The 25,690-nt window shown below is 47.3% G+C and overlaps 1 protein-coding gene across 4 annotated transcripts in view; it reads left to right on the plus strand.

Moving 5' to 3' along the window:
- Window positions 1–453: 453 nt before the first annotated feature.
- Window positions 454–25,690, plus strand: part of ZNF451 (zinc finger protein 451) — a 776,596-nt gene continuing 751,359 nt past the window's right edge. For all 4 annotated transcript variants that reach the window (XM_078647977.1, XM_078647979.1, XM_078647978.1 and 1 more), the window contains exon 1: window positions 454–787. In XM_078647977.1, coding sequence (XP_078504103.1) covers window positions 632–787 — 156 coding nt within the window. In that variant the 5' untranslated portion in view covers window positions 454–631. The remainder of the gene's footprint in view (window positions 788–25,690) is intronic.

The following is a 25,690-nucleotide window of genomic DNA, read 5'->3' on the forward strand; positions in this document are numbered from 1 at the left end:
TGAAGCGAGTTTGGTTTTACCACTGCATCCTATTGGTTGGTTCTTACCAACGTCACTTAAAATCTTCTCCCCCTATTTAGCTCACGTCACCGTGGGCGTCAGGCATTTCATCTCACCAGCTGTTGCATCACAGCCACTCTGCTTACCAGCTGACTGTGGTCCTTATTATCTAAAATAAATAACTTCAGATAAATACATACTTGCGTATTGGTGTTATATTCCTGCACCGTGATACTTCAAAGAGAATGCTCTAACATTTTTGGCTATTAAATCATTTTCTCTGAAATTCACGGCAGCATTAAAACACAGCAGTCGAGTTAGTAGACGTTTTCCTCTGGTTTTTACATCGCTTCTCCGTGGACATTCCGGATACCACTTTCTTGCATAGACGTTAGTTACCGTGGCGACGAGGAAGCGTACTATTCGCCCATGCGCAGGAGTCGGAGGTGACGTAGTAACCCGGAACTTGATTGTTCAGAGCACCAGGCGGGAAGTAAGTCCGTTAGCAGCACAGTGCGGTGGAAGAGAGGGGCGTGTTGGGCGAATCCTGGCTCCCTGGATTATCGCCCACCTGATCATCAACAGTCGTAGTCGCTCACGCAGACAGCAAAATTAGCTCACTACTAGCAGAATGGAGGCTTCTAACCCGAGTGGCTGTGAACCCAAGAATCTAAAGGTGGAAGCGAAGGTGGCCAAGGAATTGAAGGTGGAATCCAAGGAGCGCACGGATTTAAAAGTGGAAGCAGAGGAGCCAACCCATAAAGAGGACGAAATCGAGTTCGTGAGTGTGAGTATTCCTCCCCTACGTCTACCTGTGAGCAGGGCTTTGAATGGGCTGACTCACCACGTCTCAGACCCGGTAGCAATTAAACTGACATTAAAACGTGTCCCTATCGGGCCCGATATTCCTGGCCATAACTTCAGTGGCAAACACATTGATCGATTTCTGAATAATGTACTTGAAAACGTGAATCCAAGCTTCTGTTTATATGTCATGTTTTATTATTCTGTAAGAAGTCTGTGTTTAATTACTTAGCCACAGTACAACCACGCTGAATGCCTTGATACATTCCACTCACTATAACTATATCAATTACAGGCGCTCCCGCACCGTTAATGTCCTGATGAAGACCCCAGCATGAGGCTTCAACCAACCCTTAATCCAGGGGTCGAAACGTAGACCGGAATGTACCTACCTTCTTAGCATAGGATGCCACTTATGGATTAATACGGACCCTATGTTAAAGAATCTATTGGAACTAATGAACTAAATTAGTCTGTAAAGGCTGTACTGAATATTACCTTGATTGTAGTATGGTCACAACATCCTTTACCCAGTCCTCACCTTTTCCCAATCACACCCATCCCACTTAAACTGTCTCCTTTCTTTGTCACCTTGAGCGCGTTAAAATGTCATAATGTGAAAAAATGTTGGAGAAAGTTTATTACTGAAAAATTGAGACTCATGCTCTTCAGTATGTGTATGAACCAATGAAGCAATTGGCTCGCGTTAACTTTCTAATTTTAACACTTCCTATGATAATGAAATTGAACACTGAATATGTGTGAATAAATATTTTTTGTACTGCACAGAAGAAGCTTTAAATAATTCATTAATGTGAAGATTTTTACGAGGTAACCTATGTGATAATCATTAAACCCTGACCACTATTTTTGTACCTACTTCCCTAAAGTGTTAGCTATTTCTAGGATGTTGGGTTTGTGTATTTAATTTCGTGTACATTTTTTTTAAGGTTGTATAATGCGTTTAACGAACTGAGTCACTTCAGAGTTTTTATTAAACAGGCACGATTGAGAGCTCTGGATTTGAGGCTCAAAGCAGTGTGGTGTTTTCACAGTGCCCGTCAGTGTGTCAAAAATGTGTTCAGAATACATGTTCATCCAATTCTTGATCACAGCAGAGTGCACTGCACAGAGCAGTGGTCATCATGTGTTGCAGTTCTGTGCAGATGTGTGTGCAGGAGGAACACTTGCCAAAATATTAATATGTGAAAGTAATAGAAAATGCCACACCCTTAATTTCATTGGCCGCATCCTATTTTGTTCATCACACTTATTGCCCTCCCTGTGACAACCCCTACCTAGACGGCCAAATCACACATCTCGGTAGTTGTCACTGCTGGCCCTGTTGTGTAGTCTAGTGAGCCCCAGAGATACAGCGGTATGCAATGCCTTCTACTCTTGTACAGTCGCGAACAGATTGTGTTTTGTTGGTCTTTGGGGCAGAACTAGATGTGTGCCTGTGGAGATACACTGGTAGAAATTTGAGTACTGCACATGTTATGTTGATGTTATGAAGATTTATAGGGTGCACTATCCCGGGAGGACTGCCTGGTGCTGCTGAACAAGTGTGATTATAGCCAAACCTAGGGCCTAGTGGGACTACTTGAAAAGCCAGGTCTTCAGCTTCTTGCAGAATTTAAGTTAAGGAGATGTTAATCTCCAGGTCCTTATCATAGATAACTTGATCTAGTGCCTAAGGACTTGTTATCTGACATCTGCGGGTTGAGCACTAGCATCTCATCTTCATTCTTTGATCTTATTGGCTATGCAAGCTGGACTCTTTCAGTTAACCCTGAGCCTGCCGCAAAGTTTGTATGATTGTCTCTCCAATGAATCCGTTATTGCTTCCTTTGTGTACAGCTGTTCCCTTACTCTTGTTCTGGGACGTTTGTGTTTAAAAAAAAATATATGTTTGGGAAGTGCCGGTTTGTTTTACTCTGGTGTTTGACTCCTTTCTGTGGCGGTGACTGTGTCAATTCCACACCTATTCCTTGTTGATCCGCACACCTCCAAAAGCCTTCCTGTTTAGCGAAAAAGTACCTTTTGTCACCCCACCCGCGTAGCTAGCGGGGGGGGGGGAGGCGGTCCGCCCGCCCCAGGCGGCACCATTTCTGAGGCGGCCGCGCGGCACTGGAGACCCGTTGCGGCCGCGCGGCCTTAAGAATTTATTTGGGATTCTTGGGGGAACCGGGAACAACAAGGCGCACAGTGTCCCACATAAATTATTAAGGCGGCCGCGGCAGCAACGGGCCCCCAGTGCCGCGGCCGCCGCCCGCATTTGCACTGTGCCTGCTGCAATGTTAAAAAAAACCTCACAAGCAGGTCAGGGGTGTGCAGGCTGCAGCGCGGGCGCGGCCTAAGTCCCGCGCAGCGTTAGTGACGTCCTCGTCAGTCCTCCGGCTCCGACCGTTGTGGTTGTTGCCCCCCTCCCTCCCGCCCAGCCTCGCTCACTGCGCTCAGACTCAGAGTCCTCCAGACCAGAGGGGTGCCAATAATTCAGTTCTCGGCTGCAGCGGCCATCCCGGTGCCGGACATCCAGTACAAGGTGAGGCTGAATTGTACGTCCAGAGCCCCCAGTGTGGGCGCTGCCAGGGGCCGCTTGACTGCGCCCAACCAAGTATGTGGCAACCTTCGTCAGACTCCATGACTATGGAAATGCCTTCCCAGTGTATTCTTGTGGTTGGAGTGTTTGCCATTTATTTATTGCAGTATTATAATTTACCCTTCTACCTGTGTCTGGTACTCTTTTGTAACTTGCACACGCCACTTTTCTCTCACACACTGTTTGCTCCTCTCACATTTTGTTTAATAGAATTAGGAGACATGAGTGCATTTTTCTAATGTTCATTACGTGGTAGCGTACTGCTGTTGTGCTTAAAGTAATAAATCATTCCACGTGCATCAAAGGGTTTATAAAAAACACCAGGATTTCTGTTTGAAGAGATGGGGAGTGGATAGAACTATGTGAGGTGCAGGTTGCAGAAGAGGAGAGAATTGTGTCTAATGTGCAAGAGGCAATTTAAAGTAGAGAATAAGCGAGGTAGAGGGAGATCATGCGCCAGTGGATGGAGAGAGTGTTCAAATAGGTCTTCAGTGTTAGGTATTTAAGGTTTATCTGGAGAATTAATAATATTGGTAATAACATAATTTTGAAAGCATTATGTAATACTAAGTAGTGGTATTGTAGGTAGGTTATCGGAGTGTGTAGCAAATGAGCAGGTTGTTAGCTTAGAACAGGCAGCACACTCAAAAATAAATAGCAAGGTACGTACTGTGGTTTGTCGAGACTTTGAATAGGAGCCCTCATATAGCATGATTGAAGCATCTGGTAAAGCACTCATAACGTCCGAGGCACTATACCATTTTGGAATAAAACATATTATGTAGAATGACTAGATCCCTTGTCCAGTCTCAACAGGAGTAAACAGGGAATGTGCCATTTTTCCTTCGGCCTTCATTTGGCACCCTGGCAAAGATGTCTTGAGGAGGGCAGATATGAATAAGTGATGGGGGAGCAAGGACTGTACATCCTGATACTGTTGGGCAAGAGATGTGGAGCGGGGCCTAGCCTTGAGGGCCTCCTGCTGTGGACAATGTCTGCCTAGCATTAAACAATCTGTGAGTGGCAGGACAGTGGAATACAATGTGGGCAGTGATGGAACTGGAGCTTGGTAGATTTTCTCAGTTCCTATTAGTGTCATTATACCTGCTTGAAAAGACTCTTTTGTAACATGCACACGCCACTTTTCTCTCGTAACACACTGTTTGCTACCTCTCACATTTTGTTGGCTTTTGATACTTGCACAAGTGCCACCATTGTCTACATAACTTTTGTTCTTGTGCCTGAGTGTCTGCCATATATTGCAGTATTATACCTCTAATTGTACTTTGTTTTCTCTTGTAACCTGCACACTTGTCACTTTTTCCTCCTGTAATGCACCGTTTTCTACCTTTTGTATTTTGTTTGCTCACAATTGTCACTTTTGCCTCATGTAACTTAACGTCTGCTGTTGTAATTTGTTCACTTGTAATTTTCTCCTCATGTATCATTACTGTTCCTATTGTGAAGCGGTCTGACGCCTTCGGGTAAAGTCCGCGCTATATAAAAATGCATACATAAATAAAAATAGGAGCGGCGGTGTGACGCAGCTGACCACCCCATGCAGAATGTCAGGAGGGGCCCATATTCTCCAGTAGCTCACAGATATTCGTTCATTGGCCTGGGGTTGAATAAGGACCCCACTCAAAGGTTGTGAGGCCCCTGTATGTTCGCCCCCAGGTGATGTTGTTATGCTGTTAATGCAGGGTGCTGGAACGAGTGTGCGGGGGTTCTCGACGCTGTCCATGTGCAACCCCCAGCTGTGTGGGGTTGCCTTAAAGTGCTTCAAGGTCTTCTCTGCGCTGTTTAGGGAGCTCTCGGTTGCAGTCTTAATTACCAAAGTTGCTTCCTCTAAGAATGCATATTGTCAGTGCACACCTTGGTGCTGTCCTGCCCAGCACTGTAACAATCAGAACACCCCATTCACTGTTCCCTCTGCGAAACTGCTATTGGAGAGCATTGCACACAGAGAATGACACCATTCTCATTATTGCCTGTATTGCAGGGTCACCGGCTTTATTCCACCTGTTTCAGGTGATGCATTCAGAGCTTGAAATGCTGCGTTTTCTTCAATCCATTTATTGCCCACGTATTTTAGGCTTGACACTCGTTTAAAAAGCCATTTCCTTTACAAAGAATGTCTCTGGCTGTACAATCTTGTTCACCGACTTTTTTCATAACTGTGTTCTATTGACTGTCGACAACTGTGGCATACTAGTGCTTGAGGCCTGACCTGCTCCATAATCCTAGACCAGTGATCCAAGGAAGCTACGACTCGCCAGTGTATGCAAATCAATAAACTTGCATGCATTTATTAAGTTTTCCCATTCATCATAATTATCTAATTAATCAATTGTCAGTTAGAAATTATGCCACTGTCTAAAGGCAACGTTGGGAAAACTGCAAAAATTAATACATTTTGAGGTAGAAATACCACCACAGAGGCTGAAGAAGGGCTATTAAGCAGCTGAGACAGGTGGGGGTTGATTATGAGATTTATTTGCGAACTTGTTGCAGCAGTAAACAAGCTAAAAGCTGATGCAAATCATTTGATTGATTCTACAAAAAAGATGTGAATAAAAGGTTTTGCTTTTGACAGTTAACGGGCTATTGGGCTGTGCGGTGGGATTTATTTCAAGTGCCCACCGTCCTTTTTCCCCAGCACCCCCCCACCCCAGGGGCGGCAATCTGATGGATAGCCCCGGGCGCCACAAGCTCTAGCTACGCCCCTGTGTCACCCTTAATTACTTGAGGGTGCACAAAAAGAAACCCCATATATTTCATATCTGCCTCTCTTAAGTGCATCTTCATGTATATAAAGGAGCCCCAGGACTGTTCCAGTACTTCCATATAGTCGGGAAAGAGCTTAATTTTGTAGTTTTTTACCAATGAAATGTCCCGCCCTCCTTAGCAAGTTGCAGCTGAATATTTGTCATAGTAGTTGAGTATGCGCACCTACATCAGTCGTGGGGAAGATCACAGAGGGTGCTTTAACGTTGGAACTCTGTTTAATATTTACACCACCTATAGCCTAGAGAGATCTAGTTCCACTGTCTTGTTTCAGCTATTCTTTCATATGCTTTCATATGCTTGACAATACTTACTTCTTTTATATTCTTTGTTAGGCCAGTAACCTTTATGTCATGATGGGGACAGCCTCCCATGTCTTCTGTCCTGTATCCCAGATATCTTTCCCTTCTCCGTCAGTACAATTGCTTGTTTCTGCAGGCAGGGTTTTAAAGTCAATAGTTTCTCCTGATTCTCCTTGACCCTATCTGCCAGTATGTTGGTTTTCACTAGGCAGGGAAATGTCTACCACTGCAGAGTTTATTTTATTCTTGGGTACTTTTGGTTTAGTTTGTGTGTTATCTTCTCTAATATCCTAGAATTTGTCCTTGAATGGCTTGCCTCCAAGAGTCTCCATGGCTGGTGCATTAGTTGGTACTGGGGTGTTATTACTCATCAGTATTAAATGTTGTGACTCTTTTCCAGCTCCATGCCCTGGTGTTTGATTGGGCTTGCCCTGGGTGCTTGTTAACCATACTCGGAATCTGTCTATCTTTCCTTCGCTGTCTGGTATTTCCCTACTCTCTATCTGGCCAGGCAGTGTATTTCCACCCTGATAATCTAATTTTTTCATGACTCTCTTTATTAGTCCACTGGACCAACTGCTGCTACTTATGACGTGCCAAGGCATTATGGCATTGCCAGCCATTACTCAATGTGGAGTTGCACATCTTGGTACATGGCCCATTCTCAGCAAGCCGACATGGCATCGTCACATTCACTCACTGTTGTTCATTGCAGACCCAAAGTCTGCCTCTGCAGTCACCCTTGACCCGTAAGAAGGTAAAAAACCAAGGTGTTATATTTGATGAGAAACTGATCTATAAAGATCGAGTTAATCTGGTCATTTCTTCTTTCTATACGTTTAGGCTAATAAAGAAAATTGCTCACTACATTCCCTTTGACTTACCGAATACAGTTGTCACTGCCCTAGTCCTATCTAGACTTCATTAGTGCAGTGACCTTTATCAAAACTTGCTAAAGAGATCCTTGAACAAACTTAAAACATTGCAAAATACTGCAGCACAGATGCTTCTGAACATACCTATATTGCAATCCGAATCACAGGCCATAAGTAGGTTACATTGGCTCCCCGTTAAGCAGTGAATTAACTTCAAGACCCATTGCATTGCATTCAAAGTGTTCCACGGACTAGGCCCTGACTATTTGAAAGAAAGCTTCAAATGGTATTTTCCTAGTAGAACGTTAGTCTAGTTCATTCAGAAACTTGATTGTTTCCTCCTTCAAACGTTCCTCTTGGGGAGGCAGGCGCTTTATCTGCACTGCCTTAACATGAAAGTCTCCCTATAAATCTGAAACCAGCTGCTGCTTTATTACCCTTCAGGAAATCCTTAAAAACCTGGCTATTTAGCAATTAATAAGGGCTCTCTGACCTCAGTTACTTACAGCTGCAAGACACCTTGAATTTGTGCACTCTACAAGTTCTTTCATCATCATTAAATAATGTTCCTTACGAATATTTCACTGACTTACTCAGGCCAGAATGTGATTGTGTTCTCTGCTGTGACCGAACTGTGATTCCGTTTTTCCCCTTATCCCCTTGGTGTCATTTACCACCATACATCTCTTGCCAATGGCTGTATCTTTTGGTTTGTGATAAAGTGGGGGCAGGAGAGGCCAGAACAAGGGGAGCAAAGAAATGGATCTCTAGGCTACAATCCACTTCGAAATGTCTCCTGGGCTTCTCCTGCAGCCTCTTGCTGAGCCTCCTCATCTCTTGGGGCCTTTTCCACACACTAGTACCATCGGCTGATGCTAGTCCATCAATGCCATCTCCCAAACCCCAAGTTGCGGACTGCGCGTCACCTGCTGGGTTCACGGAGTCTGCACTCGTCTCGGAGAAATCCCAGGCCAGATTTTTTCAATGTCTGCTCTAGGTTCAGCTGGGACTGCGAACGGGTCCGAGGCTCTGTCACCTGTGTCCCACAATCTTTATGCACAAACTGTCTCAAGCATTGTAAATTGGTCTTTTCCAGGCCATTGGCCACAAACTGAGCACTCCAGTGGATACCCTGCCACCCCCGCATTCAGGTATAGAAGTATGTGTCATATCACTTAGGTGTGACTGGTGGAACGATGTCTAGGAAAATGCATCTTACTCCATTGGACTTAAGCCAACCACCCCACAAGTCCTGTCCTGTCCACTTTATAGATGGAGTCCCTGTGCATCAGCATTTTCTGCCTTGTAGCTCCTTTGCCGAGATTGAGCAGGCACTTGTCCTTTTCCTGAGCATAGTCTAGGCACAAAGAGGTGGCATAGCAGTGTAACTGGTGCTAGAGATGTAGACAGTAGCCATACATGATGGTGTTGGCATCCGATTGTCATGTTGAGAGAGCACTGGGCTGTTACGTTTTCTTGCTACACGTCTCAGAAACGTAGCCTGATTGTCCATGTGGTATGCTTTGAAGGAATCAAAGAATTTGCCATCACCACCACAGACTGAGCAGTACAAATCCAAGATTCAAAGACTGAACTGTCATTGTGAGCCAGTATTTGTTGTCGATTTACTTTAAGATGCACACTCGCAGGCTTCCACCAACTGATAACCACATAGAAACTCTGATTCTTTTCTATGTAGGGGTGTTACTAAGCAGCACTTCCAAATGCTTTTGTCATTACAGCGTGGTGTTTCCTGATTTAATTCAGTGTCTGTTTTCACTAATATGTGCATGTACGAGCTGTACTGTACAATATAGGAGCTGCAGTTGGGCAAACTAGACCTGCACTAGCATTCAGGTGAGGTCTGGGTGGGAAGAGGCAGTCTCAATGTTCTAAACGTTTGAGCTCAGAGCATCAAGGAAAGGAGTCTGATTATAGGTTTTGTGGACTGCAAGAGAAGTCAAAAATCTCAGTGTCAAATTTGACAGCTGTCTTTCTTTTCAATTGCAAACTATTTCCGTGGTAGGCTCTTGTTTTGAGCTGCTCTGCGTTCTGAAGACATTTCTGTATTTTTTGCCAGTAAATCTTATGTCCAGACACTTATCACATCAAGATTAGACTATATGAACGCTTTGTATCTGGGACTGCCAGACTACGTGGTTAAATGGACTCCAGTAAGTCCAGAATACGGACACCCCACATTCGCCTCAACCTACTGCTGAGAACGCATGTGTCCCCTCATCTCTGTACCCTTCACTGACCCCCACTGAGATAGAGGATCCTGTTTAAAATGCTGGTTTTAGTTCATAAAGCGCTTCATCACACAGGAGTAGGATACTTGGGTGCCAGAATCCGTTTATACCTCAACCACCAGGAACTTGGTCTCTGCAAACAGCCTTCAGGCAGGGGTTACCATTATTAGCTATGCTAGAGCTGGAGGGCGTGCTTATTGGGTCAAGCTTACAGTGCATGCGCTGTGGCGATCTGTTGTATGTACTTATGGGGTCTGACTCCTCCCTCGCTTTTGAATTGGCTTTTGTGTGTGTCCTGTAAACATTGGAGCCTGCAAATGGCTATTGATGGTTTTATGTCCCACTTTTTTCCAAACGTTCACTATCATGGAGTATTGCCTCGGGAGCGAGCAGAAGCATGCAGAGTGGCATCTGTGAGGCAGGACACACGCTTTGCAGGTAACTTGACGGTCGCTCTTTTTTACGTGAAATATGAGCTAGCACAAGGCTCTTGGCATGTATTTGGCAAGCTTATGAAGAGCCCAGCCCCACTATAACACAACCAATGACCGTCCAAGGCATTTTATAATGTTCCTTTGAGATCGGTTTTGACATCATGTCCCCTTTGGCCACTTTCACACCCTGGTGTACGCCGTTGAAAGTCTGATTAAGTGGGCTGTTCCCGGAGTTCGAAGCTACGGCCCACAAGGCACAGTGAGATAGACTGGAGTAAGCAGTGCAGCAGCAGTGGCCAGGACCGTCACTGGACCGGATAGGCCTGGTCGAGATGACTCTCTCAGGAGGCAAGTGGTTATTGCATGGCGGTGCTTGGCAGCCTGGGCCTGTCTGTCTGCAAGTGAAGCTGAGAGGTCAGAGAGACCCAGGGGTGCAGTGCAGCCACAGAGTGTTTGTCTTTTAATTATTACATTCATTCCTGCAGTCAGTGCGCCATCGCAGCGCCTGCCGTAAGGGTGCCAGTCGGAATGTAGTAATGGCCTGACAGTGATCCGTTGTATGCAAGAGCAAGCCTGCTAGATTCAGCCATTAAGTGAGCATCAAGAAAATGTGGGTGGAAAACAATGCCATTGTTTTTCTTAATTTGATAAAGTGTGGGAAAGTCGACATTCAATTTATGAATCTTACTTTGTTTTATTTTAGTTATTTTCTGCTTTGTTCCCAGGTTGAATCAGTTTTGTCCAGTGACCCTTTTGTCTTCTCACGTGTTTATATGGTCTTTAACATGTCAGTTATTTGGACTTCAGCAGTACTGGCTTCCGGAGGTTACCCTGCCCTCTCCCGAACTCCCCTCCCTTCCCTGATTTAAGTGTCTCCCACGCCCACAGACTGACAGCAGGGCATGCAGCCACCTAAACGGATTGATAGTGGTTTCAAAAGCAGGGAATCTGCATCTTGTTTTTTACACTCCGTTCTGACAGACACGCCGGAGACGCTAGGCGCCACAGCAGCGCTTTGTCCTTGTTTTAACTTGTGCTTCATTTAGAGATTGTTTTCGCTGTTTTTAAAATCGTTATTGAATTGTGTGAAAGCCTACCTGTGGAAATCTTCACTCTCTATTAGGTCGCCGCCCCGTTCCACCGCGGCTTGTGCCGCTTGTGTGGAGGGCGTCCCTGACCTTTAGCCCGGCCCCCGAGGGCGTAACACTACCGCCAGAGGCGAGACCAGTGCCTTTTTAGGCTGAGCCACTACCTCCCGCGCAGCGGACACGCCGGAGACGCTAGGCGCCGCAGCAGCGCTTTGTCCTTGTTTTAACTTGTGCTTCATTTAGAGATTGTTTTTGCTCTTTTTAAAATCGTTATTGAATTGTGTGAAAGCCTACCTGTGGAAATCTTCACTCTCTATTAGGTCGCCGCCCCGTTCCACCACGGCTTGTGCCGCTTGTGTGGAGGGCATCCCTGACCTTTAGCCCGGCCCTCGAGGGCGTAACAGAGGCGGGACCGGTGCCTTTTTAGGCTGAGCCACTACCTCCTGCGCAGCGGGCCGCCGAAGGCTCGTCAAAGGCGCGCCCGTCCGCGCTGGTCCGTCGCCTGACGCCTAGACCCCTGGTCATTTGACCAAGCGATGGCGCCTTATGCTCGAGACGAGCTGCTTGCTTTCAGACAGCAGGCTGATTGCATGACGCATGGATGGCACCCTGGCTCCCCTATTATATACTGTAACCAGTGTGGCTTTAAGGCCTCTGAGGCCTGCCCACCGCCATCCTCCTCAGCCGCAACGGCTACTAGCTCCTCTAAGTTACATATATTGAGCCTGAACTGTAGGTCCCTTGTGAAACATCACAAGGACGTCTATGAGCTTCTCTCAGATGAGATGCCTGACGTTCTGTTTTTGACAGATAGATGGTTATCTGAGGACTCCTCGGCCACTCTAGCCCTGGCTCTTCCCCCAGGCTACCTCATAAGTGTTCAGAATAGACCTATTGGTAGAGGGGGTGGAATAGGGAAATTTATAAATCCAAATACAACTGTACCCTCAAGACCATAAGTATAGCAAGCAGCGAATGCGCACTCTTTAAGATATGGGTTTCTGACACTTTTACCCTTACAGGGCTTCTTGTATACCATCTTCCAGGGCCAGTGAGTGCATTCCAAGAGTCGCTAGTATCTACTGTCTTGTCATTAGCGCTTCAATCAGCTAACTTCAGTGTTCTTGGCGACCTCAATTTACATCTTGAGCGTCAAGACTCTCCCACTATATTGAAGTTTCTTGGCGATTTGGAGGTGTGCCAGCTGCATCAACTGATTGTGGGGCCCTCGCACCAGGCAGGTCACCTCCTGGACCCGGTCTTCACAAATATAGAGGAAGCTACAGCTGAACCACCTAGCCCTCTCAGCTGGACGGATCACTTCCTGGTCTCTGTATCAGTAAAGATTCCAATTAGTGGCAGGGAGATTCCCCCCCCCCTTTCTTTGGAGGCGCCCCTGGAATAGTTTAGATAATGCCCTATTTGAAGCCAGGCTTAACCGCTCCCATCCCGTTTGGTCAAACAATATTGAGGAGGCGGACTTAGCCTATAGGGAGTGGATAAATAATTCATTGGATCATTTTATCCCCATGAAACGCTCGAGGCCTAAGCGAGATCAGTCCCACCCCTGGTATTCGAAGACGCTCGCTGAAACTAAAAAACAATGTAAGCTTTTAGAGCGTATCTGGAGACGATCCTATGACCCCCTGGCCAAAAATAAGTTTAGACTGGCTACCAAAGCGTACCACAAACGTATAAAAAAAACTAAAGCCACCTACTATACAGACCTGTTCACCTCAAGCACCAACCTCTCCAAAATGATCTTTTCCTTGGTGAAAGATGTGACTAAGGCTCCGGAAGGTTCAGGCAACCTGATAGTATCAGATGCTCAGTGTGAAGAACTATCCTGTTTTTTCATTAATAAAGTCAAAGGGATATACGACCTATTACAACCGGATGGCCCCATGGGTTTCCCTAACCCTGCTAGTGATAAACGTGATCCGACCCCACTCCCTCTTAACTTTTCCAGCTATAGAGCAGACGGGGGTGGAACACCTGGCTTTGAGAGTAAAATCAGGATCTCCGGATGATCCCATCAAACCGGAATTGTTCAGATCACTTAGCGACTCTGTCCTGCAGGAAGGCCGAGAGCTGATTAATCGATCTCTATATCAAGCCTCCATTCCCAAATCGTGCAAACATGCCAAAGTAGTGCCCCTCCTGAAGAAACCATCATTGGATCCCTCTAGGCCAGATAGTTTTCGACCCATTTCGCTGCTTCCCTATCTTGCGAAAGTGGCTGAAGTACATGTCAACTCCATTCTGTCTGCCTACTTGGAGTCCAATGGGATTCTAGATGACTCCCAGAACGGCTTCCGAGCTAATCATAGTACGGAGTCTGCCTTGCTAACAGTCACAGAACATCTAAGGGCTTCTTTGGACATGGGCGCAACCTCTATTTTGGTCTTGCTGGATTTGAGTGCGGCTTTTGACACGGTCTCCCACAAGATACTACTTGAGAGGCTGTGGGAGATCGGAGTCAGGGAATCGGCCCTGGATTGGTTCGCGTCATTTCAATCTGACCGTTCCTTCCAGGTGCATGCCCCGCCGTACTCATCCAGCAGACTCCCTCTTGAATGTGGGGTGCCGCAGGGGTCTGCGCTCAGTCCCACATTGTTCAATGTGTACGTCCGCCCCCTGGCCTTGATGGCCCGGGAACGTAAGATCCAGTTAATATCATATGCGGACAACACGCAGCTCATTTTCAACTTTTCAAATAACAACGTGGCAGACCAAACTAAATTCCAAGAAGATATCCTGGCCATATCACGGTGGTTATCTAACAACTGTCTCCAGTTAAACTCCTCCAAAACAGAGGTACTACTAATTGGCAATGGCACGCAAACATGGGACGAGCACTGGTGGCCTTCTGCGCTGGGACCAGGTCCTATACCAAAGGAGTCAGTAAAAAATCTGGGGGTGATACTAGATAACCTACTTAATCTGGAATCCCACGCAAAAAAAGTGGCGGGCACTTGCTACGGGCGTCTCTGTTCTCTCAAACCCATTTTGGGTTTCTTTGAGCCCCCTACCCGCCAGATTATAGTCCAGGCATTAGTTTTATCTCACCTGTATTACTGCAATGCCCTTATGCTAGGCTCCAATATGACGGTGATAAATAGGATGCAAAGAGCACAGAATGCTGCTGCTCGCGTTCTGTTTGCCCTACCCAAAACCTTTCATATTTCCCCTTTTCTTCGGCGCCTGCACTGGCTGCCGATACAGCAACGTATTCAATTTAAGACCCTCTGCCTTACCCATAAAATTTTGTATAACGCGGGCCCCCAAACTCTGCAAGGACTTTGCTCCTTTTATACTCCCACGCGCGCACTTCGCTCACCGGACCCTTTTCTAGCTTGCACTGTCAGGATTCGGAGGAGTAGAACCGGTGGCCGCTCCTTCAGGCATTTGGCCCCCAAGCTTTGGAATTCCATCCCGCTAAAAGCTCGGGCCACTTCAAATCACCTGCAATTCCGAAAACTGATAAAAACTTGGATGTTTGCGCCCATCTAGTACATGCTCTGACGCACTAGCCCCTGACATGTCCGCAGCGCTGGGACGCCCCGTTGCTGGGGTAGCCATGCGCTATACAAGTTCCCATAACATAAGACATCCACCAGGTGCTTATAAGCACGCCCCTCAGGCCTCCGTACACCGCTACAAACACATACTAAGACAAGGACATGTACATACCATACCGTGTCGTAAGAGGCTTGCAAGCACGAGGAGGTCTTTGCTGCATAAGGTGTTAGCCTAAAAGAGTTCTGTAAACTGGGAGAATGTTCTGCTGCATAACAACACTTTTGTAATCCCTTTACAACCTGAGGGATCGCCTACTGTACTGGTGCCAGTTTGCAGGATCTTTGTAATCTGTTGTCTCAGGCGTGAATCTAGCCAGAGACAGCTCTCCTCTGTTGGTGTGAGTTAATAAGTGTAGTGAAACCTAATGCATCGGTTTCTGCCAGTTCTGCCAAGTACCAAGCATCAGTCAATTTCGGTGGCAAACTGTAATGCTTGCAGTTATACCACAAAAAAAAGACTAACCGATGCCTTGCACTTGGCAGGGCTAAAACGCTGAAACTGTTAGACAAACATAGCAAATACTCTGGGATTTCAGAGCTCCCACGTACAATAACGTATGTCCAGTGAACCACACACAGTGTATACTCAGGATGAAACTGGGAGCCTTCTCGATTGCATGCAGCGGAGAGCAGCTGGCAGCTTGACCTCACACCTGGCAACCGGGGCAAACTGAGAAAAACCTGACAACCTGTTGTGAAAAACATACCACCAGTTGATTATCTTGTGGAATTAACTCTTCTCCACCCACCCACCTGACTGGGATGTCTTAATATAGATCGTCTAATCTACAGCATGTTCAAAACTGGACAGTATGGTATGTACTGTCACTGTCCCAGAGACTTTAGTGCTCAAAGAATGAGAATAGCTAACAGGCGACTGGCTGCCGGCTGCGGCCTTGGCTGTGACCAGGTGTGGGTTTCTGTCCCCTACTTTGCGTTTGCGGGTTATTTCTCAAAACTGCCGGGGGTAATTAACAAGCATTGGCATAGCCAATAGGTCTCGCTTTTGGGACCTTATAAGTATTTAGTTATGCAGCACAATATCCTTGGTGCAACAACATCAACTGTTGCATGGTTGAACACTTATAAGTTTCCAAATGCGAGACCTATTGGCTATGCCAATTCTTGTTTTCTTGCTAGCTGTGCGCTCTCTGGTTCAGTTCACACCCAATTAAGAAAGCTATTCTACTATGTTAATCTAACAACACAGTCCTGGTGCTTACCATTGTAAATTGCTACGGTTAAGAAACAAACTTTCCTACGGGGAGTCATCATGCAGCCGCTCCCTTCCCTGAAGCAGTTCTGTTGCTGAACGGGTAGAAGGAATGCGAGATGATATGAACACAGAAAACGTCACGCCTAATAATTTTAGCAGTAAGCCACAGTGCAGTATCAGAAAATGTATGCTACCTACCTGGAGAATCAAAGATCGGTTAAAACAGAATCCAAAAGTGGGTGGGGCTGTTTAGTTCAAATTCAACGGAAAGTTTTATGTTTTTTCTTATATATAGTTTTAGCAGGCGTGGCCTACTTGTTTGAGTTCAGAGAGGGAGGCTGCAGTGTAGAGCGAGGGAGAGGAGAAACAGCGTGGGGAAGGAACTGCAAGGGATGTGTGAGATTGTGGAAGAGAGAAGAAAGGTCGGAGAGACAGTGTGAGAGGGAGATGATGATAGTGGTGTGTAGTTGAGCTGAAGGTAGTAGAGGGGCGTAGAGCACCGTAAAATTCAATTTAGTTGTGTGGAGTGGAGCGGCATAGCGTAGAGTTGAGTTGCATAGAGTGGAGTGGCATAAGTGACGTAAAGTGGAGTTAGATGAGTTGCATAGAGTATAGAAAGGCGCAGAATGGCAAAGAGTGGTGTTGGCTGGAGTGGCTTCGAGTGGAGTTGCACAGAATGGCGTAGAGTGGCAGATTGCAGATTGCAGAGTGGATTAAGTGGCATAGAGTATAATGTAGTAGAGTGGAGTAGAGAGGCATGCCGTAAAGATGAGTAGAGTGGCACAGAGCAGATTGGAGTGGTGTAAAGTGGAGTAGATGGGTGTAGAAAAACAGTGGCGTACTGTGGAGTGGCTTGGCACGGAGTATAGTGGCACAGAGTAGTACAGTTGTTGGTACGGACTCAAGACATTTTTCTTTGAAGTAAAGAATGAGTGTGTGATTTGTCACTATTTAGGCCAACATACAATGTTCACTGTTGCCAGGTGAACTCTCACAGACGTGATCTATTTTGTACCACTTGTATATACAGTTGAAGGGGAAAAACATGCAGTGTTACGTCATTACTTCAATTCAAGGGGCGTGAATCAGAATGGCGCACTAACTACGGACTGGAGCGCCCTGCGGTGCATGGGGACACCCCTCCCCTCCAAGCTCTTCAGGGGGGGCCCATTTATCCTCCGGGTAAAGAATCTCTGCCAAATATGGGAAACCTCTGCAGTGTGAGGAGGCTCCATTTTACGATATGCCACTGATTACGAGCCCAGTAAAAAATCGCATCTGACAGTATAAGTATTTACAGGGACTTAATTACCGTCCGGAACTGCAGGAGACTCACACCAGCCCCATTGGTTTTTATTGCTACAACAGATTTTATGGAAATGTTGGAAGACAACAGCATTTGAAAATAAACAATTTTAGCCCCTGTACATTTCTTGTAGCTTTCAGCTGAAAGTGCTCGGAGAAAGAATCAAAGTGCTAGCGGTGTAATAAGAGAGTTAGTAGTGGCTTGTAGTATTCAAAAGACTGCAGCCACAGTCCTACAGGAGCCTGCCTTTCACAACGGCAGTGACAGCGAGCCGAATCTGACAGTCAATATGTGAAACATGCCATCATGTTTCCATTAATGCTTCAGTAACCACCACACAAGACCACGGTGCTTCCAATCTAGATGTAATGAGATGCTTCTGCACCGCATTTCATTACAATTTAGTTTCATTAGTGCACGCAACGCATCGGCTTACACTTTGTTGTCACTGGTGATAAAGCCCTTATTTTAATAATTATTATTTTAAGCAGCGTACATAATTAGTTATTCGCTGTAATACTTGGATCCTTTCATTTGCCTGACTGTGGTTAAATGAATGTGCTATAAACAAGTTTGACGCATCTCATAGATTTGTTTTCAGTAGAGCTCAGGCACATCTTTGAAAATCGTAAAAGCTGTGCACTTTCACACGCGGGGCACACTGTGAAAGTGCCTGAGCTGGGCTTTTGGACAAGACGCTGACTAATCCAAAGACACAGAGCGGTTAATTGACAGAAATAAAGAGGAAAACAGACATAAAGCAACTAGAAAAATTCGCGAGACAGACAAAAACTGATAGATAAACTGGAACATAACACAACATAAAAAGATAAAGTGACAATGATTATCAGTTAATCGGAGTGAGTGAGAGAGAAGAAGAGGGGGGAGAGAAATAGATGGGGAGCGGGTCAGAGAAAGATAGAGGACCCATAGGCAACAAACAAAGGTGAGAAGATAGAGGAAAGGGTGAGTGAGAGAGAATGAGAGGGAGATAGAATGATAGAAAGGGAGAGAGGCAGAGAAAGAGGGACGAAAAACAGAGCGGAGAGGAAAACAGAGCAGCAAAGATGAAGAACTTGTAAACAGGAGAGAGATGGATAGCGATACAGAGAGAAAAGGAGACAGAGTGAGGGAGAAGTAGAGAAATATAGAAAATAGAGGAAATATGCAGACAAGGGAGGAAACAGAAAGAGGAGAAAGAGAAGAAGAGAGAGAAAATGGAGTACGTGACAAGATAGAGAGAACAAGCTGCGAGATGCGCTCTGTGGTGGGGGAGGGGCATTGAAGCGAGGCATGCGCGCTTGGCCGAGCTAGAGGAAAGTATATATGGCTTTTCTGCTTGTGCCTGTGCGCGTAACCGCACACTGTATGCCACACAAAACTGTGGTCGGACTTTTAAAACTCCACTCCTAAATGTCTCGCTTTACAGCGCATGCGCTGGCCCAGTCAAGACCTAAAAACAGGTTTCTGACGGTCATACGCTGTCGGCTATGCTGTATGGGAGATTACTGTGCTGACCGCAGCCTGTGAGGATAATACAAAATGATGCTCAACAGTATGTGCACGCCCGAGTCAGCTGAGACTGTGTGACACTTAGGCAGCTGAGATTTCTCCTTGTGTAACATGTTTATGGTGGGTCCTCACAAATCCTTACTGTTGGGCCGGGTCCCACATGGACAGAGAGACCATTTCTGGTGCTTTTTAGCAGTTTTAGGATCTTCTTGGAGTTTGTTATTGCTCAAATGGGTGTAATTTCTGATATTTATATGTTTCCACCATCATTGCTTGAGTGTGCTTGCAAGAAAGTATCACTCATAGTCGTTGAAATGTCACTCATAAATGCACTGAAATTATGAAAATGTCACACAGCAATCTGAAAGCTTGGCCTCTATGGAGGAAGAGGGAAAAAGCGATGCCATTTAAGGCACACTGGTGTGGGACCCCTTTGTTTAGCTGAGCACAGGGCCCTGAGCGGCTCCCCACACTGCCAGTGCCAAATGCTGGCCTATTCAGGGCCTGAAAAGTTGAGGATCCTCTGTGACAAAGGGGCTGCTGTGGGCTGCGTTACGGTCTTATACTCTTCACATCTAAAGAGTGCTAATTAGAGGCAGCATACACGTATGGACAGATGGAGCGTATATTAATTAACTCCTTGAGTGCTGAATGCGAGGTCAGCTCGTCATGAGCTTCGGTGCTCCGGTGCTCATGACAAGCTGCGCTCGTCATGACCGCGCCCGTTACATGGAACGCTCGCATGCTGGGCTGATTCCCCTGCTGTGCTGAGCGTTCCATTGGAACGGGCGTGGTCATGACGAGCTCAGCTTGTCATGAGCACCGGAGCGCCGTAGCTCATGACGAGCTGACCTCGTCATGAGATCCGGGGCGCTGCGGGAGAAACAGCCCCGCACGGAAAGGGTTAATGTCTTTCTGGAATTTTTGATTTTTAACTTTTTACATCAGCTAACCGCATTCACTAAATTTGGTCAGCTGGTGGCATATTGTAATTATTTTGCTGGGATTGGCACTCTGTGTCCATTCTATTTGTTGTTTTTGTGTGATTTATTAGTCTTGTAACTGGTTTCATGCCCACTCCTCTAATAGGAAAGTTCAGTGACTGAGGGAAGGAGATTACTAAAGCTTCAGTAAATTAAAGTATACGTATGCCTATTAAACGGAGTACCTGCATGTGGGGACCGACAGAGGATTATCTTAGTCTGGACACTTTACCTAGCTCACCAGGAATCTCCCCTTTTTAGGTCCCGCTAAGCCAGCGCATGCGCTGCTCTGCGAGAAATTTAGTGCACAGGTTTTTAAAGTGCTGCCACAGGCTTTTGGTGGCCTAGCGCTTGCGTTCACGCGCGCAGCCGCCATGTGGTTTCTGTCAAGGCTCATTAAGCCTTGCATGCCTCAATGAGCTTTCACATTCCTGCTGTTTGCTCTGTACCCCACTATCGTTCACTTTGTTCACTCAGGTCCTTACCCGTGTTCCAGCTGAAATGCTTGTTCCCCAAGTAATGTGCCGCGCATCCACGTATGTTTACTATTATTATTATTATCATGTTTCTAACGTCCCCTATGCCCATCTAGAGCAGGTACTTAGCACGGCCCCTGACACTAACGAACGCTGCAGGGAAGGGGTTGACTGTCCTTAGCCATTGCTGTGGGACCTGGCGAGCGGGAAGAACTGAGAGCTAGGGCCTCGCTACCCTGTTCTGGACTGGACCTCTGTAGCTGTAAGTGGGCCCCAGGAGGCACAGAGCACGACGAGACGACTCAGACCTAGACGTCTCACTGCCCGGTGATGCACATAGAAAATGATGGCTCGTGAGTGTTGAGAGGCCTGATGGCCTGAGGAGGTGATGCAGGTGGGAGACCAGTGGGTGAAACGAAAAGGGGGCTTAGGTTGTGCTCCGGACGCCTTTCCTCGGGCCTATGAAATTGTTGTTATCACCGTGTTTGCACTAAGTTTGAAGTGTCACTGGGGGTCTGAGAAGTACATTCTGCTGGTCTCCCTCACAACACATTCCCACCTGGAGAGGGTGGGAAGGTGGAGGCGGCTCGTGCCCCGATCCCTGCCGACTCCTCACGCTGGATCCATCGAGCGGGGGGCACAGTCTGTTGGTGGAGGTGATGCCGAACCCAGATTTCCGCTGAATAAAATGGGGCGCCCGAAGGCCAAGGCCGGGAACACCCAGCCCAACACCCGCAAATCTTCCCCCCCAACACAGTGGACATGGCAAAGAGGACACTGCAGATTAAGACCTCTCTTTACATCTACTTTTGGATAAGATACTGGCGGCGATCTCTGACACCAAAACAGTGCTGCAACACGATATCGGGGCTGTGTCAGTCGGGCTGGGACTCCTGCAAGCAGAACACTGAACGCTGGCGGACAGCGTAACGGAAGTCAAGAACTCTCTTACGAAACTAGCACCGAACCAAAAGCAAGGGTCGGCTTGGTTAGAGAAGCTTACCTCAAGTGTGACGGAGCTTGAATGGAGAGCGAAATATGCCGTGGAGGGGTTGGACATGGTGTCTTTCCTTGAAAAGTGGCTTCAGGAGGTGATGCCGGCTGGCGCACTCACTCAATTCTTTGCTCTGGAGAGAGCACAAAGAGTACCAGGACGAGCACCAGCCCTGGGGAGGCCTCAGCAACTGGTGGTAGCCAGACTCCTCCATTATAGAGACAGAGATGCCATATTGCAACAGTCGAGATCCCATGTAACATTGGGTAACAGTAAGGTATCCATGTTTTGAGACTTTACCTCGAGGGGACAGGCACAGAGAGCCTCCTACATTTCACTCCATTAAGCCCTCCGGGAGGCAGGGCTACTTGATGTTTCTAGCGAGGCTCTGGGTCATACTAGATGGCGCTATCCACTTCTGCAGCACGCCGGAGGATGCCTGGACCTGGACCTGGTTGGAGGCATAGGGTAAAGGTGTACCCCTGCCCAAATCACAGCTGGACGGGAAAGGTGAGAAGCGAGGGGCTAGGGGTCGGCACTTTCGCCCTAAGAAGATTAAGGAGCTGCAGAGGCCCACCCCCTCTCAGGCTCAACAGGAAAGAGAGGCTGCATTTTAAGCCGTGGCACACCTGATGTCGCCTAGAGGGCAGGACCAGGTCAGAGACTCGTCCAACTCGGAGGATAACTCTGGAAACTATATTGGGCTTCCGAAGCTGACCCCGTGCACGCCAGATGGCATTGCTTAAAGACGTCGCACACTCAAGGTGGTTCTATACGGCGGCACTATGACGGAATGGTGGAACTGGTTGCATGCCGTGGGAAAGGGATGGCCCCCTGCTGCAAGTGGGACCCGACTTCTTGAACTGTCTGACTTCTATTTTTGTTTTTTCTTTTCGCCATCCCCTCACCAGAAGATACCGCCACTGAAGGGAAAGGCTGCTTTCTGCTAAGAGTGATGGTTTGTTGTAAGTTTGCGCAGCTCACCGTTGTCAGTCCACTCACGGGATGGGGAGTTTCACAGTTGGGTTTGTTGTTCAACATTATGGGGTCCACTGAAGGCATTGATGGGGGGTGTTGGGGAGGGCTGTGGGGGGCAGGATGTTATTCATCAGTAGGGCTAGAAGTCATGGACAGGCTGTGAGGAGTTTAAGCTCCTGACCTGGAACATTAGGGGTATGGGTTCTCCCTCCGAACGATATTTAGTATCCTTTTTAAAAAAAAAATTTTAAACTCTTTATTCATGACTGTCATAGGGTGTCATACATTACTGTACATTGTCACATCATGTTACATACCAGTCTTTTCCGTTTTCCTCATCATTATCGTTACATAGCATATCTTTACCAGTATGAGTCGTTTTTCTAATCCAACCTCGAAGTTATCTCATTTGCGGTCTGGAAACACCAAAATCATGACTTATATAAATGCTAAACCCCAACTACCCTCCTTTACCCCCCCACCCACCTTCCGTCTCCTGGTCGGCCTCTCTTGTACACTCTACAGTTCCGTCCAATGTGTCTCAATCTATCCGGAAATAGGTAAAGATGCTAGGCCCGGTCCGGTCCATGTGAATGGTACTGATGCTCGTGAGCCCCAGCCACCCTCCGCTATATGTATGTGGTCACCCCACCGGGTCTCCCGTATTATCTAGGTCCACCTTAATTACATAAAACGCAGAGGCGCGCACATTGTGATGTTGCAGGAGACCCACCTTACGGCGACAGAGGTTACTCGACTGCGGTGTAGGTGCTGACGGCAATTTTATGTGACTGGGTACTCTGCATTTGCAAGGGGGTGCTTATGTGGATTAGACCCGGGGTACTGTTCCAGGCTTCCCGTACAATAATTGACACTGATGGCAGGTATGTGATTGTAAAAGGCAAACTGAAGGGTAAAGAGGTGACTATGGAGAGCGTGTATGCACCAAATCAAGACCAGGTAGCTTTCCTGACGCCTTTGTAAACCACATTCGGGGGTGGTGGAGGGTGATCTGATTCTGGGGGGAGATTTTAACAGTATATGTGATTTAAACATGGACAGGTTCACACTCCCGTTGAGGGGCACAACAGCGGCTATAACCACCAAAGGCCTGAGGGGCTGGATTGTAGGGTGGGAGCTGCTGGATGTCTGGAGAGTACATAACTCTCAGAAGAGAATATTTCTACTACTCCTCCCTTTACCACTTGCACACTAGATTGGATATGTTCTGCTCAGACAGGCTGGCCCCGATGTTGACTTAGGTAGAGTATTTGGGGCGATCCATTTCAGATCATAGACCACTACTGATGCGATTTGGCCCCACACCTGAGAGGGCCCCCAACTTGTTCGAGGACAACAGTTTTAGACAAACAACATACTTCTAGAAAAATCAGGGAATGGCTAGTTCCACTTTGATTGAACGGGACGCCTTTAAGGTGGTAATCAGGGGGCAATGTATGGGACAGACAGTGGGAGCTAGGAAAGAAATTAACCAATAACTTAACACCCTGGAGGCCCAGATTTTATTGCTAAATAGGGAGTCCGGAACAGGGGTGGATAGTCAGACGACTGGTTGATGTGAAGTCCACTTACCTCACCACATGGGATGGGTTACGGATGCTGGATTCCTGGGCTTACCATGAACGGCAGCATGTAGAGGGTGGCAGAGCTGGGAAATTGCTAGTATCCTAGTGGACAGGCGATCTACTCCCTGAAAGGTATTAATGACTCGTTTAGGGGCTACTATGAGAGGTTGTACAGGAAACTGGCCAAAACACAGAGGGACAGGCTAACTGGCTACCTGGAAGGACTGGGATTGCGTGGTCTGGACCGGGCTGCTAGGGGAAACTGTGGAGTTGCTCTACATGAAATCAGATCTGGCATCAAAGAAATGGCACGGGGGTTAACAGCAGGGCCGACGTGCCTCCCGGCTGTATTTTATATCCCCTTCGTAGACTGTTTGGCCCCAAGACTGGTGCAAATGTACCTAGTGGCATTCAAAGAAGGTCATCTTCCATCATCGGTTAGAGACGCGCTGGTGATCCCTTTACTGAAAACCAAGAAGGAAGTGGTGAGCACTGCAGATTTTAGGCCGCTGTCCATGCTGAACCTTGATTTTTAAATACTCAGCACGCTGCCCGCGTTGCGGCTCCTGCCACAAATGCAGGGACTGGTCCACACGGACCAAAACGGCTTTATCCCCGCAAGCTCAACATCCAATAATTTGAGGAGGTTGTACCATGTGATGTACCATGCTGTGGAGATGGCTGTAGACATGGAAAAGACTTTTGATTCCTGTGGTGGGACTTTTTGTTAGCATTAATGGAGCGGATGGATTTGGGAGACAATAGGCTGAAATGGGTCTACCTTTTGTATGCGTGCCCCAGGGCTAGAGTGCGTACGGGAGGCACAGTGTCTACCCAATACCCCATCTTCAGAGGAACGAGGCAGGGGTGCCCTTTGTCGCCCCTGCTCTTTGCTTAGGCGATAGAGCCGCTGGCTGAGCGTCTTAGACAAGAGAGCGGGAACCTGGGAATAAGGCCAGACGAGACTGAGCATATAGTCTCGCTATATGCCGACGATATCTTGGTTTATTTACATAATGGTTTTCGCGGGATCCCGATAGAGATGCGTACATTGTAGGAGTTTGCGGAGCTGTTGGGTTGCGCGTAAGTATAAAAAAAATGTATATTCCCACTGCGGCCCGACCTTAACCCCTTGCAAGCTTGTGACAGCCGGGAGCCGTCACACGCCACAGTGGGCAGGTGACAAGGACAGCCCCCGGCCGTCCGAATCCCACCCACTAATAAAAACTCCCACACAGCGTGAAAATTTGCCACACACGCAAGGGGTTAACAGCCCGTTAGACCCCCCGGAGGAGTTAGAGTGGACCCTCCGCTCCTTTAAATACCTAGGAATACAGGTATACCATCGGCAGATGGGTCTGATGGAAGCAAACCTGGGGGGAGCCCTGAGATCCCTGCGGGCGAATGTAACCTTCTGGCGCTCTCTCAAGCTACCAGTGATGGTGAGAGTGACGCTTTCCAAGATGTTAGTGTTAACAAGGTTTTACATTTTTTTGTCCACCTCCCAGTAGTGATCCCGAGGAGGTGGTTTATGAACCTGGATTCACTATTGCGGGACTTAATGTGGGGTGGCCGGAGCAAATGTGGCTCTTTTCAGACACTATGAATACCTCTGGCAGGCAGTGGGCTGGGAGCCCCTGATCTTGAGGCTTATTACTTGGCAGCACAGCTTCAGTGGCTGGCTAGATGGACGGGGACTAGAGACGCTATCGCTGCCGGCTGGAACTTCCCGGGGAGCCTTGCTGGCCAGAATGATTAGCCCCTGCCTAAAGATCAAAAACATGGCTGTACTTCAGGTGGCGGTGGCGTGCTGGGACAGATGCACTAAAAGGACTCTGGATGTGTTACCATATGCACTGACACTACCCCTTATGGGAATTCCTCAGATGGGAAAGGGCCCTCCCTTCACACAGA

The sequence above is a fragment of the Lissotriton helveticus genome, chromosome 6 (genome assembly GCF_964261635.1).
Source record: "Lissotriton helveticus chromosome 6, aLisHel1.1, whole genome shotgun sequence".
Taxonomy (NCBI): domain Eukaryota; kingdom Metazoa; phylum Chordata; class Amphibia; order Caudata; family Salamandridae; genus Lissotriton; species Lissotriton helveticus.